Source organism: Chenopodium album, chromosome 10 (genome assembly GCF_948465745.1).
Source record: "Chenopodium album chromosome 10, dcCheAlbu1.1, whole genome shotgun sequence".
Lineage (NCBI taxonomy): Eukaryota > Viridiplantae > Streptophyta > Magnoliopsida > Caryophyllales > Amaranthaceae > Chenopodium > Chenopodium album.
The window spans coordinates 9,603,926-9,618,310 of NC_137843.1; the positions used below are offsets into that span (position 1 = coordinate 9,603,926).

At 32.7% G+C, this 14,385-nt stretch overlaps 1 protein-coding gene across 3 annotated transcripts; it reads right to left on the reverse strand.

Annotated features, from left to right (window-relative positions):
• Positions 1-442: 442 nt before the first annotated feature.
• LOC145563467 (uncharacterized) lies at positions 443-6,453 on the reverse strand. 3 transcript variants are annotated; one of them, XM_081623913.1, is made up of 12 exons: positions 5,845-6,453; positions 5,677-5,752; positions 4,729-4,792; positions 4,172-4,252; positions 3,941-4,057; positions 3,316-3,798; positions 2,713-3,107; positions 2,493-2,592; positions 2,223-2,282; positions 2,056-2,142; positions 1,188-1,316; positions 443-1,061 (listed from the first exon to the last, which is right to left on the reverse strand). In XM_081623913.1, the coding sequence occupies exons 2-12, from the start codon at positions 5,748-5,750 to the stop codon at positions 756-758; spliced, it is 1,896 nt and encodes a 631-aa protein (XP_081480039.1). In that variant the 5' UTR covers positions 5,751-5,752; positions 5,845-6,453; the 3' UTR covers positions 443-755. The 3 variants fall into 3 exon arrangements, with proteins under 3 accessions (XP_081480039.1, XP_081480038.1, XP_081480040.1); XM_081623912.1 differs by lacking the exon at positions 5,845-6,453 and having other exon boundaries at positions 5,677-5,796; XM_081623914.1 differs by lacking the exons at positions 5,677-5,752; positions 5,845-6,453 and adding an exon at positions 5,083-5,181.
• Positions 6,454-14,385: the final 7,932 nt, after the last annotated feature.

The following is a 14,385-nucleotide window of genomic DNA, read 5'->3' on the forward strand; positions in this document are numbered from 1 at the left end:
TAAGCATGTTCGGAGTTACTTAGGCTGGTCACCCATAGGGTGGGAGTGGTAAAACACGCTGAAAGATCCAGCATGTCATTTCGGCCATGTCGTGTTCAGGCCATGCTTAGGTTGTATATGTCATGGGAGCTAATCAGACTCAGTTTCATAACTCAACTTTCTTTCACTCTTAACACTATCCTGGTCATGATAAAAGCACCATATCTTAGTTTTTGTCAACCGTTACGATTCTAGCCTTTGGCTAATCGACAAGCTAGTTTAAGCAGATACAACTAATCAAACCAAAATACTGATATCATTTGTCTGGTTGTTATTTGTTAAACCTAGTCAAATCACATGAAAATCAATCACTGATTTCAATCAATATTGTTTCATGACCTGTTAAATCTAGCCATGCTCAATCTTTGTCTTACTGATGAATAACGACACATGGAATACCAGACAAATCAATCTCATATCAAATGATAAAAACAAATTTCATTATTTCATGTCTTAAAATATAAAATTAATAAAGAACACATTAATTTCATTTCCAAACTAAATAAATAGATAAAATCACTACATTTACAAAAGTGGAGGCTACCACTTTCTGTTCTGTACTTCCTAAAACTACCCCCTCTAATAATCTCCTTTTCCTTTTGTACAAAACCATAATTTATACTCAAAGAACAAAATAACAGGATGAAATCTCCTACTAAGAACCAAAAAATTAATTTAGTACTATCGACGAATAAGAAGGTTGTCAATTAAGCATATCACTTTACCAATTCTTTTGATATTAAGTAGCGGAAGGTGAAATTGTGAGGCATCCATTCAATGATGCTCTTGCGAGATTTCCCAGATTGACACTTCTTAAGACTCTTCTTTAGGGGATCAGGGAGTGATTGTTGGATCATTTCAATGATACCGGCTGAGCATAAACCAGTGTCCTTGGCATATGCCTCGACTACCTTTGGCAGGACGACCTTTTGGTCCTTGCGTACACCAAAGGTGGCACGGATGTACTCATCTTTAGCAGATTCTAGATCTTGCAACACCCTTTTCGAAGTATATACACGAAGCTGAAAATAACAAAACAAGAAAAAACAGGTAAATCTTTTCAGATTAATAACTCAGAATTGGTTACATGGAACATAAAGAATGAGTGCTGCAGTAGATGAAAAAATGGTTTGAGATAAGAAATGTACCGCAGGATCAGAGTGGCTTCCCGAACAAAGTGAAAAGTGTAGTAGGGGTTCTGGATGCTCGATTGCATAGGCCTGGCGGGCATCTCCTGTTTTGAATTTTGTCCTAGGGGAAAGCAGCATGCGTAGCCACTGGAAAATCACGAATTAGAGAAAAAGAAATTGAATACTCTACTCAGATTGCATAGATAAGATCTAGTCTAAATTACAATCTGATTGTCAAAAAGATAGTTCATGCTGAGGCTGTCACAGGAACAATAGGGGTGTAAAATACAAGAAACGATAAACTGATAAAAGCGCTTGAAAAAAATGTATTTGTTGTACAGAATTCCCAACCAATATACTACCCCAAAAACCTTTCCTCTTTCCTGCAACTAGAAAAAGATGAATCCTCTGAAAGTGTTTGGACGGGAAATCAATGACAGGGTCGACCTATGATACTTGGACATGCAGATGAGTATCAGTGATTTTCCAACACCACTTTCAGTTTTTAGGTCTAGTTTAATTGTTGTATGATTTGTATAAGTGCTAGTTGTAAAGAAACGAAAAATGGAGAATCTACTTGCAGATTACAAACAATTGTTGAAGAAATTAAAAAAATTAAAATACTGTGCTCATATGTGAATAACTTTTAGCTGAAAACATTGGGAAACTTGTCTATAACTTGCTATGGGAACAAATAAGGTCCCTGCATTCAAGTTTTAGTCCAACAGAAGTTGCCTGCATAACCCTTATTTTCCATAGGAGCAAAGATTTAGAGGATGCAAAACTAATCGCACTCATCATCACTTAATTCAACTATTTAATGACAGCTCAAAATAAGAGATGTCAGACACCTTTATGCACGAACAAAACCAATCTAGGAACGAACCTGCCCTGGACGAGACATCCTACACCCCAGTATAGAGCTCTGAATGGTGTCAGCACTTATAGTATGACCCCCAACATTGTAAGCAGCCTGCACATAGGCAAAATAAATTAATACAGCAAAAACTTACAGCTTCTCCATCCAAAAGAATTCTATTCACCGTCTTTTACCTTCAAGAGTAAGAAGACTCTCTTCACATTATTCTGTGGAATGCCATACGCCAGAAATGCCTACATGCACAGAGCTCAAAATGTCATACAGTGTACAAAGGTCAATGCTACAACAACAACAACAAAGCCTTAGTCCCAAAAAAATTTGGGGTCGGCTAACATAAATCATCATTAGGAATCGTACATTCGTACGATATAAAGAAAAGGACATAACAAAGGTCAATGTTAATAAAATTAAATAATCAAGTGTATTGAAAGTGTGATCATTACATGCATCACCAAAGCATTGTGAACATTAATCCAAAATGCAACTTTCTCCTCATGTTTCAACTGCTTCGGATCTACTTCTTGTAATTGGCAAATGAGTGACCTTAAATAAAAAAAGATAAACATAATCAAGTTAGAAACATTTGAGTTGTAAAGTCCAATTCTTTAAATATCCCCCTGTTTCCCCATCTTAGCAATGGGTAGCATATCCTAGAAGCCTAACCTGAAATTCTGTAACATATGTTCCACTTCTCCCAACTTCTGGCTCTCTCTATATATACATGGGACTTCGACCATAGTGCTATAAGGACCACTAAACTCCTTAAGCCCGTCCACATTGAACGGATTATCCAGACGCGCATCAAAAGATGAATCTTTTCCATAACCTGGACTCCATGCATCACATTGATACTGAGGAGAAAATGCACCCATCGAGGATGACGAAGAATTGGGTGATGAGAGGCCATTGTTTGCTGCAGGTGACTCTCCCAACTTGCAAAATATGGCTGCCATGCACTTCACCATATCTTCTGAAATTCTGTTAGGGGTCTCTGGAACATGGTCTGAGATACGTGTGCCAAGATGCTCTGCAAGGCTAATGACATTTGAGGCTGCAAACTGCGCAAAAAAACATATGATAATGTTATGCACAAATAAGTACTACTCCTATTACGGATCAGGTTTCTTTAAATAATTCAATTCATGTAATTCAGAGAACAGCAAAGCAAAATGCTGCAAGTAATAAGTTCACCAACTTCATAGAAATTCAGCTTATATTCTACTAGGAAGTACATTCTGATTGACAGTATAAGGCAGAAAGAGCTACCTCAGACATGGACAATGGCTGAGAATGACATGCTCGCAAAGCTTTAGCTACAGAGTCCGGAGAAGGCCTAGTAGGGTGTGCTGTACGATGTGATAAAGAGGAGTGGCAGCGATGAGCATTAGAGTCAAGTATCTTGCTTTCACCGGTTTCTTTGAATGTGTTAGAAAGCGTCCTAGGAACTGGTTGAAATGTTGATTGTTCAACCTTTGTTGCAGTTTCAGCTGCATCTTCATCTACAAAAAGTCGACGTGGAATAACTGGAGGAGACTTGAGTCTTTGATCCTTGACAGTTGGAGACGTAGAGGATATTTTCTGATTCTTTAAAGTCGGAGAAATTGATGACGCTTGGTGATCCTTAGTATTTGGAGATACCGTAGACACCTGCTGATCAAAAGCTTTTCTGTACAGTGACAGAAGGTACTGTTCCAGATACCCAACTTCCAACTCTAGCACTGCAATTTCCTTTATCAAATCTGTCGCAGGCTGAAACCAAGTAATAGGCATAGAGAGAAGAAAAATTAGAAAAAACATCAAACTGAGAACAATCCAAGAGCTTCTTATCCTACAGAAGCATCAAACTTAAAGAGATTTTTCTTTTGATTATCATATACTTTGTAGTACCTACCTTTGGAACTGTAGACGGTTCATTTTTCTCATAGGAAGACACTCCAGAACCTAATGCATTTTCTAAAGCACGCCGAACAGCGAATTGGTCCTGCAACCTTTTCTCGAGTTGTAGAATCTACAAACAATGTCAAGACAGAAAATAAGTAACCGACAATCAGATAGAGGGATTATTGAAGAAAAGGGACCTCAATGTAGAAAGTTTAAGCAGAATTCACTTCTGAGTTCTGACCTCTTGTTTCAGTGAATGAGTTTCAACCCTTGGAGATTGCTGTTTCTTAGCCTTAACAGAGCCTTTAAGTCGTCCGACATCCTGTTATCCAATCAAATTAAAGCATCAAAATCAAATTAGAAGTGGTAAAACAAGAACACAACACCCATTGAAGTAAACTAATCAAACCGCTAACCATTTATTGAGTTAATATGGCAGCGATTTCTGAAGAAAAATAGGGAAATTCACAATTTGCACGCTCGAAAAAAGAAATTACCACTTTATACAAGCATTGGTAGTATGATACATCAAAAGATAACCATATCCAAAGTTACATAAAAGAAATAATAACATGAAAAAAAAGCATAAAGTGCACATCATTATCATCATAATCCATGAAATTGGAATCTAATAAGATTCATGAAAGTTTATAGTCAAACAAACAGTATATAATAAACCAAACAAAAGCATTATATACCAAGCTTCTTTATTTATTTTTCATAAAGAAATTATGGAAAGGATCAAAAAATCAAACTGGAAAGAAGAGAAACTAAAGAAAGAAAAAAAGGTAAGCTTACCAACTTTAGACGAGGAGACTCTTCAAGGGAATCACCATTCTCAACTCTTCTTTTATCCGGAAAGCTGACAATTAGAAAGCACATTAACTTCAATTTAATTCCAGATGATTAAACTCTTTAGTATCAACAATTTCACCCATTCACAAACACAATATACAAAATATTCTCTCCTCAATTTCTTGAATTCCTTTTTCAAAGCAAAAAATAATAATAAAGCAAAAGATAATTACTTTACAATACCCTTTTTGATTTAATGAAACACCCTTTTAAATTATTGTAAAAGAGTTTTAAAATGGTGATAAAATAATTAAGAAAGAATCATTAGTGTAAATATCCATAATTAGTGAGCTCAACCTGCTTTTCCAGCATCTCATATCTCCAAAATTTGATTCTTAATCAACAAAATCTCCTTTTTTGTACTGAATCTTTATTTAGGAGTGCTAAAAATGAAAATCTCAGCAATTAAATGGGGACCAAACCAAAGGGTAGTAGGCTAGTAGCAGACTAACAGGGGCAAATTAATTAGGGCATATTGTAGATAGTGAAATTAAATAGGGTCATGAAAGACAAGTACTTGAATTTAATGAGTATTCTTCCAATCTCATATTGTCTGTCTTAATTCCTCTCACTAATTTCAGTGCCATTACTCACTTGTAGCAACACCCACTTCAACAACTCATTACTAACCCACAACAACAACATTGCCAAAGCCTTTGTCCCAATAAGGCGAGGTCGGGTCGGCTGCATGAACCAAGATTTTATCTCCGAATAGTTGTCCACAAACACAAATATGCTTTCCCTCCATTACCTTTTATGAAGTGTCACTAACCCACAAAAAAAAAAGTTACTTAGACAAATCAAAGACTTCACACCTAAAAATTGCAAACCCATGAACCAAAAACCTAGAATATTACTAAATAAATTGCAAAATTGAAGATTTTAGCTCACCTTTTTGAACGTTTGTGTCTTGAAATCATTCTGAGTGCCAACATTTGCCCATCTCCAATATCTTCCAAACCCATCTCTGAAAAATAAAATAAAATAAAATTAACAAAAAAACAAAATTGTGCTAATGAAAAAAAATGGGATTTTGAGTAATAATGGTCAAAATAAAACCTTGGAAAAATCAGAAATAGTAAACCAAGTTGCCTAGCTTAGTCTGAAAAATCAGAAATGAGTATGAACCAAACAGCTGAACCTCAATCCAGAACCAAAAACGGGTCAAAACCCGGGTTCTCAAAAAACCCACCAAAACCAAGCTCTTATAACTCTCAAAAACATTCAATTTGCTGTTTTCATTGAATTTACAGCAAAATCAAACACCATTAGAAGCAAATCATGTGAAAAAAATCAGAGAATGCAGAAAAAGAGAGTGAGGGTGTAATAATGAGTAAATACAGGTGCCACTAAATAAAGATTATCCCTTTTGACCAAGGATTTTATATCTCTAATATAGTGCATTTCTCTTCTTCTCTTCTCAAATGAATGGAGAGAGTTTACCAAATCTTGTAAACTTTTTGCAAATACTGCCCTTTTTGCATCAAAAGATGGTGAGCAGATTTTATTTTTTTATTATTGTTTTAGTACAATAATCTATGTTACTATTACCAATGGTTAAAATGTCAAAGGATCAAAAAGGCATCAGTTTTACTTAATTGGAATTTGGAAAGGAGGAAGGGAGAAAAAAAGGGTAGTAGATGACAAATAAGAATGAAAATTAGCACTTGGCAATGAATTTCTGTTTAGTTAAATACAAATGATTTTTTTATGTACGCAATCCTAGCTATTAAGTGTATGCTACAAGTTTCACGGTTTTTCTTATATACAATCGGTTGTATCAAGTGCATAACACACAAAATATGAGACTATTTCTTGAGTACATGCTCGTACTTGACTATGTAGGGAAAATAAACGATATTGATGGTGTAACATAGGATACAATCATACAATAGTTATAATAAAATAGTGAAAACCCACAACAGTTTAATGGAAGAAGATGCTAGCAATTTAACAAGTATGTTTTGTTAGTACGTATATAATTGGAAACATTACTGACATTGGTAACAGTTTTACCTTATGCACGGTGCTAGGTCTGGCAAGCCAAAAGTTAGAATAATTAAGCAATATTATGTTAAGGATTAGTTAAGTTAAATAGATTAAGGAAAAAGATTAATATGACAACAATGCAAATAGAAATAGCCCACATTCTATTCCTTGTTAGGAAGCAAGTGGGAGTTGGTGACCGTCCCTCACTTCTCTGTCTTTTCCTCTTAGCATGGTTTCTTGCATTTGTATTGGCTTTGTAAGATGCTACTATTTCAGGGACTTGGACCCTTACTCTTGCCTTTGTACTGCCACCTCCCTTATCTAGCTAACCTAGTACTTTTGTATTTATGGTCACTAATTATAAAAACATATTAAAGGGGCAAATTTTTCTTTTTTTTTATAGGATTTTAGTTTTTAATTTTTTGGAATAAAGCTAATTGTAGAAACTGGTGTAGGAGTTGAATATATAATATATACTTATAAAATGGAGGGAAAAAAGGGGTTAATTAAGTTAGAATTCGTTAACATATACGTAGTAGGTTTATACATGTACGACATTGAGGTCTATATAATTGGTGTAAAACATAATTTATTCTGTTAACGTATATAATCAAGTATATTCATACTCAAGTGTTAATTACAACGTATAATTATGATCAAAACTTATTTAGTAGTTTTTGCGTATTTTGTGAACATGTAAATATGCAATTATTGGCAATTAGTGATGCAACTTCTTGCTGTGGTTGGAAGTAAAAATTATGGAGTACATTAGATCTCTTTAATATCCAATCAAGACACTCAAAACTTTAACTTATGCAAGTAAACAAGTATTTTGTTAATCGAATAACCCTGAAGTCATAACTTAAACACAATACATGATAAATGATATAATTCCATGTACACGTAAGAGTGTAAGACACGTTGTAAGACTTGCAACTTATTATGTCAGTCACAAACTCACTACTTATAAATTAAAAGAAATTGTAAGAGATGAAAATATTACAATCGGGGTGAATTAATTAATCCAATCATTACAATTTATATACAGTATAATTTGTTGAAAACTAAGGGGAAAGTGAATCACCTTTATAAATTTAATAGTAGTAAAAGGACATGCACTTACAAGATGTAAATATGCTTATTTAATGAATTAATTAGAGCTACTGATTCATCTTGTATATTTGAGTGCAAATATTTCCAAGTATTATTCAATGTGAATTATTTGATGATAAAGAGTCCAAAGTGACAGCTTCAATGGGATCATTTTTCTACACTAATTTAGTACAAAGCAAGCCAACAGTGGTGTTAGTTAAGTTAGGATACCACTTCTGTCGTTGACTTTAGTTGCTTTCTTTTACCTGAATTGTCAAAGAGTCAAATCACTTAGGAAATCTATAGTAGTCTTTGTCGCTCAACTTACTTCATCTAATCAGTTGAATTACAGGGCAGTAATTCAGTATTAGTGGAGCTACTGTATAATTTCTATATAATTTTAATTAGTATTTGTACCTAATTACATACTCCCTTTCTCAAAATTTGTGTTAGTTGACTTTCTAGTTGTCAACACATACTATTAATCATTAATAACCTTCATTGTAATCAACTAATCAACCCAAGTCAAGCAAGTGCATATACTTTGGGTTTGTTTTATTCAGCTTAATTTCAGTTCAGTTCAATTTCAGTTCAGTTCAATTCCAATCAATTCAGTTCAGTTTAATTCACTTCAGCTCCTAATTTCCTTCTCTCATATACAATTCAGGGTATGTGATATCCAGCTTAATTTCACTTCAGTTTAGTTCAGCTCCAATCAGTTTAGTTTCTAATTTCCTTCTCTCACAAACAATTCATTTCAGCTCAGTTCAGTTCAGTTCAGTTCAATTCAGCTCCAATCAGTTCATTTCAGTTCAGTTGTTTTTAGTAAATCGGAACATGCCCTCATTTCAGTTCTATTCAGTTTAGTTCAATCCAGTTCAGCTCAGCTCATCAGCCCCAATAAGTTCAGTTCAGTAAATCGGAACAGACCCTTCGTATTAGAAAAGAAGGCAAGTACTTCGTAAGTATTTTGTTACGGATTAGTAATAGTTTAAATTGCACTGTTAATCAACTATACTTCGTAGTTTGAATAGATAAGAAGTATGTGTTTGTGTATACTACAATACCTTCATCCGGATTTGTGATTATACAACAACAACAACAACAAAGCCTTAGTCCCAAAATGATTAAGGGGTCGGCTAACATAAATCGTCATAAGGAACCTTACGATATAAAAAGGGACATAATAAGATAATCAGTCCGGATTTGTGATTATATCAATGTTTATTTATTGAAGACCAAGTTAACTTATGTTAAGTTATAACCACTCCATTTAGTCCATTATTCCTTATGTTAGCAACATTAATAATCTAAGGGGTAAAAGAAAGATCTTCTCGAAGTCTAACGAAAATATGATTTTAACCTTTAGTAGATTTTGGTAAATATTGAATTGGATGGGAATATAGGAACCTTTATTAATAAGTCTAATTTAAATAATTTAAATTTACAATATAGGCTTCTTTTTGTGTTATTTATTTGTTTTTCATTTTTATTATTTTATATTTATTCTAAAACATATGTTGTGTTCCTCGTTAGTTATTGTGCGTTAAGAAATCAAACTATAGAGTTCATTTATGACAAATAAAAAATGGGACTTCATCCAATCCATTTTAGTTAACTTCTAGTTAGACACATACATCAATTACATCACAATTGTATTTAATTTGTACATTCATCATTCTTGTCCACAATTCTTTTGAGCAAAAATAATTTCAAATAGGCCTACATTTTCCCTATACAGTCTACATAACAAAGTAATCCAAGTAAATCCATCCAAAAATCAACACAACTCAAATTACCCTACTAATTTATGAAAGGTTTACATCTCAAATTATTAACTTTATTGAATAAGACTCAACATTTAGATTTATAGAAAATAAAAATAATAAAAACAGAAAAAAAAGGCAAAAAACTCGAGTCCTCCTTATCAATGTGTCACCTAAAAAGGGCTGAAAATAAAGGAGGTTAAAAGTGACATTGGATGCTAGCAAATGTAATCAAGTTTTGTGGGGTTTTCTTTTGTCTAAATCTCATTTTATCTTATTTTTCACCCTTTTTCTTAATTATTTATTAATAATAAAATAAAAAAATAAGAAAAAGAAGGGAAAAAGGCTACGTAGATTCCGAAATTGTCCTTGAGTTGTAAGTAGAGTAACGTTTGTCATAGAATCCTTAGAAATAAACAAAATGATAAAATGTAAATAAAACAAAAAAAGTGTTATAATAAGGTTCTGTTTGTATTTTGGTTAGTATCCTCTTTTTGTCGTCATGTTTTGCGGGGGATAAATAAAGCTTCTTTTTTGTTTTACATTTTATTATTTTATTAAATTTTTTTATTAATTTATGGTTTGTGCACCCACGAATGAAGATTGATTTTGCAATTGGGTGGACTATCAACCACATGATGTAATAATGTTATATTGGGCTCCAGCAACAGCTCTATAATTCAAATTATTATTGGATAATTATTTTTTGATTGTTTAATTAATACAAGTATGTCTTAATACATTAATGTAAGAAAATTGATAAAGTAAAGTAAGATACGGAGTATTGGATATTTGGCGGTTGGGTATCATTTATATTATAGGTTTCCACATCTTTGATTGGGTTACCTTTCAAATGGTATTTATATAATTGACTTATTGTACATGATAATTAATCAATGAAATTTTGTTTGATAATAAATCAATGAAAATGAAGTCCCTTGATTAGCTAATTATGGACATAACCACCCCATGCTCTATCTTCTATTTGATTTGATTCATATTCTTTGCATTTCTGGTTTCTCTAAAAATGTCTACAAGGTTGTGTAAACATCATACTTGACAAAGATTTATCCATAATCAAAGAGTAGCAAGAACTCATATTAGTCTTTATCATTATTTTATGTTATTTTTTGACATGAGCTCAATTATTAACATGCTTTTTATATACTAGTATTACAATTATTGCTCCATGTTGAATTTACTATATTCACACGATCTTATTTGATCATTTATTTATATATTATAAGTAAGTAAAAATACAGTCAATTGAAATTAACTTTCTAAAGTTTTTACTTGTGGAGAATTAAAAATTGAGATTAACGATCAAAATTATGCATTGAAAAAAAAAAAAAAAAGACTCTGCATGGTGCAATCTCCGTGAACAAATCAAATAAAATTTAAAGAGTTTACATACAAAATACATATATTAAAAACTAGCCATCAGGGTCCTTATTGGTCCTATTATAGTATTACTAAAACAAATCGAGACGAAAAGGACTTTAGGAACTAAGATATTACAGCAATTGTGATCAAAATATAAATTTTTTTTTTGGTTTTCACACAATTTCAAAGTATATTCCTACCAAAATTTAAAAAATTGGAAGAGCATAGAATAATTCAAATATCATAAGATATACTCATGAGGTCATACCTCAATTGCTTCAAAATACTTGAAAACCTTTTAGGGTCTGTTCACTTCAACTTAATTTCAATTCAACTCTAATCAGTTCACTTCAACTCCAATCAGTTCAGTTCAGTTCAGCTCTAACTAGTTCAGTTCAGTTCAGCTCCTTATTTTCTTCTCTCATAAAATATTCATTTCAGCTCTATTCAGTTTAGTTCAGTTCAGCTCCAATCAGTTCAGTTCAGTTCTAATCAGTTCAGTTCAATTCAGTTTAGTAAATGTGAACAGACCCTTAGTTTATACACCATTTATAAAGTAACTTTATTTGACCATATATTTTTACTATATTTTTATTGTAAACTTTATTGTAAACGATTGTTATCATGTACTACTCCCTATGTTGATGAAACTCATTATAATCCCATGTATAAATGTATCACATAGAGAAAGAGAAGATAAATAATCAGGGAGTTTCTCTTACTATTACTAATTGATTATAGTTTGGAAGTTTTTTGGACCTTATTTGTGGACTAAGGGTCTGTTCACTTTAGTTTAATTTCAGTTCAGTTCAGCTTCAATCAGTTCAATTCAGCTCCTAATTTTTTTTCTCTTATAAAATATTCATTTCAACTCAATTCAGTTCAGTTCAGTAAATCAGAACGGGCCCCAGAGAAATGTTTATGAGAAAAGGAAATTAGAAACTGAACTGAAGTGAACTGAAATGAGCTGAACTGAACTGAACTTAATCTGAATAGAACAGGTCCTAAAACTCTCCTGAGTCTTCTCCTCCTGGACTCATTTTAGTCATTTAACAAAGAAAGTAAAAGTATGGTTTTTAAAAAAAATAATAATAAAGCATTATAATAGAATCCCTCAATTTTGAGGTTATGAAATGACCAATATAGATAGACTATATAGTACATACCATTATTACCAAGAAGATATCATTCAAATATAATTAATAAATTTATCTTACACCACTCATGGAAGAATAACGAACAACATTCAACAAGAAGCAACTCTTTAATTAGTTGGGTAGCCATTATATTTCAAAAAAAAAAAAAAAAAAAAAAAAAAAAGCAATTCTTTAATTAGTTTATCAAAGAACAAAATTAAAAGAGCAATTCTTTAGTACTTCAAACAACATTCAATTGTTTTCACTTAGGAGTAATTCTTTAATACTTCAAAAACTACAATAGAAAATATGGTGTTTAATTGTTTATGATCGATGATTATGTGAGGAAGTTTTGGATTTATCCAGTGCAAGTTTTAAAAGGTTTGGCAAATGAGCAACCCAAAGCAATAGCTACCATACTCCAACAAATAAACAAATAATGGATCTTCTATTTTATGCTTTTTTGTGGGAGTCAGATTTGTGGTTTCCAATGTTTCCTGTTGAAATAATCCAAATCTTGATCTACTATAAATTTTTTTTTACTATATGGTTTTCATTAAATTTTTCAAAGAGTAGAGCAAATGTAACGTCCATCTTGTTTGTTTTCAATAAAAATTTAAACTCAACGTCAAAATATAAGATAAAATAAAATATTAACACTTAGAGACAGTTTATGTTTTGTGGTTATATCGGTATCATCTCGCACATCTCTAGATAAAAATATGACTAGTTACTACTTTGAAAGAAGTAGCTCATTGCTAAACATCCAAATCGTTATTACCAATTGTACCACCAAAATCACTAAACAACAAATACAAACTAATTGGAATTGTCATTGTTTTAACTTTTCTATGATAAGTAAATTAATTTGAAATGATCTTAAGTATTAGTAGTATGTTCAAACTTTTGCGAATTGTGAGAATTGTGCTCAACAATATCGAGTAACTTGTGCATACGGAGTATAATAGTTGACTTGAATAACAACAAATGGATTCAAATTAAATTATTAGAGAAGTTAGTTTGAATTTAGGTTGATTTACGGTAAAAATAAGTTCAAATGATTTTAATTTAGGAAAATTTTATGCGGTATAACAAATTTAGTTTAGATATGCTCATGAATAATTAATTAATTTCGCAATTGAAAATCAAGTAGGGAAATAACATACCATTAGTTTAAATTTTATCCCACAATACTTTTTATGCATACTTTGAATCATTATAAATTTATTACGTGTATTTTAAGATATACTTTCTCTATTTTTTTTTAACTTGCTTATTTTTTTTTTTATCATGTTTATCGATGTATAACTTTAACCATCAATAACTTTTTTTTTTTTAGAAAAAGTTAGCCGGAAATTTATTACAAATCAAGTTCCGGCAAAGTTAAGATACTTTGGGGGAAAGAGTTCATACAAACACGTTCGGAACATTCATTTGTGTCCCATCTAGCTACTAAATAGGCCACGGCATTCCCGGCTCTTTTAACATGAGTAATAGTAAAGAAACTAAATAAATTTGAAAGTTTCTTAATGTCATCGTACAATAGAGAGTTTGGAGATCTTCCATCAGGAGCTTGCTTGATGTTCTTCACCACTGATAATGCATCACATTCCACCCAAATATTCATATGCCCAAATCTGAGTAAGGTCTGTAACCCATACCTTAAAGCTTCTGCCTCCGCCAGTTCTGCTGTCCAATCCACGTCCAGGCGCTTCCAGCAGCGAGCAGAACTTCACCCTTGAAATCCCTTGCCACAATACCAAGCCCCACATACCCATTCCCAGCCATATGTGCATCAACATTGAGTTTATTCACACCTTCAAGAGGAGCAGCCCAACCAGAAGGGGAGTTGCAGGGGAGAGAGCCTTGAATACCACTTCGCACTTTCTGATTATACTCTCTATAGTCTTCCACAAGTTGGATAAATCCCCTTGTAACCAAACCCATCTCCAATCTCAATTGTTCGTGCACCCATTTATTCCTCCCAAACCATATAGCCCACACCAAGCTAGGATTTTTCGAATCTCCTTCTTCTCATACCTGTCAGACCACCGCAGCAGCATAGAAGCAAAAGTATCACGCGAAGCATCAAGGATTGCAGCAGACAGTTTGTACCCTTCCCATATCATCCTAACATCTTCACATTCAAATAGCGCATGATCAATGGTTTCAGCCTCAATTCCACACCGAGGACAAAGAGCATCATTAGCTATATATCTTCTAAACATTTCAGC

Coding starts and splice junctions, on each gene's coding strand:
- LOC145563467 (XM_081623913.1), bottom strand. CDS start 5,750: ATGGGTTTGGAAGATATTGGAGATGGGCAAATGTTGGCACTCAGAATG. Junction 3,799..3,940: donor AACCGTCTACAGTTCCAAAG/GTAGGTACTACA, acceptor ACTTGGTTTCAG/CCTGCGACAGATTTGATAAA. Junction 1,317..2,055: donor GGATGTCTCGTCCAGGGCAG/GTTCGTTCCTAG, acceptor GTGATTTTCCAG/TGGCTACGCATGCTGCTTTC.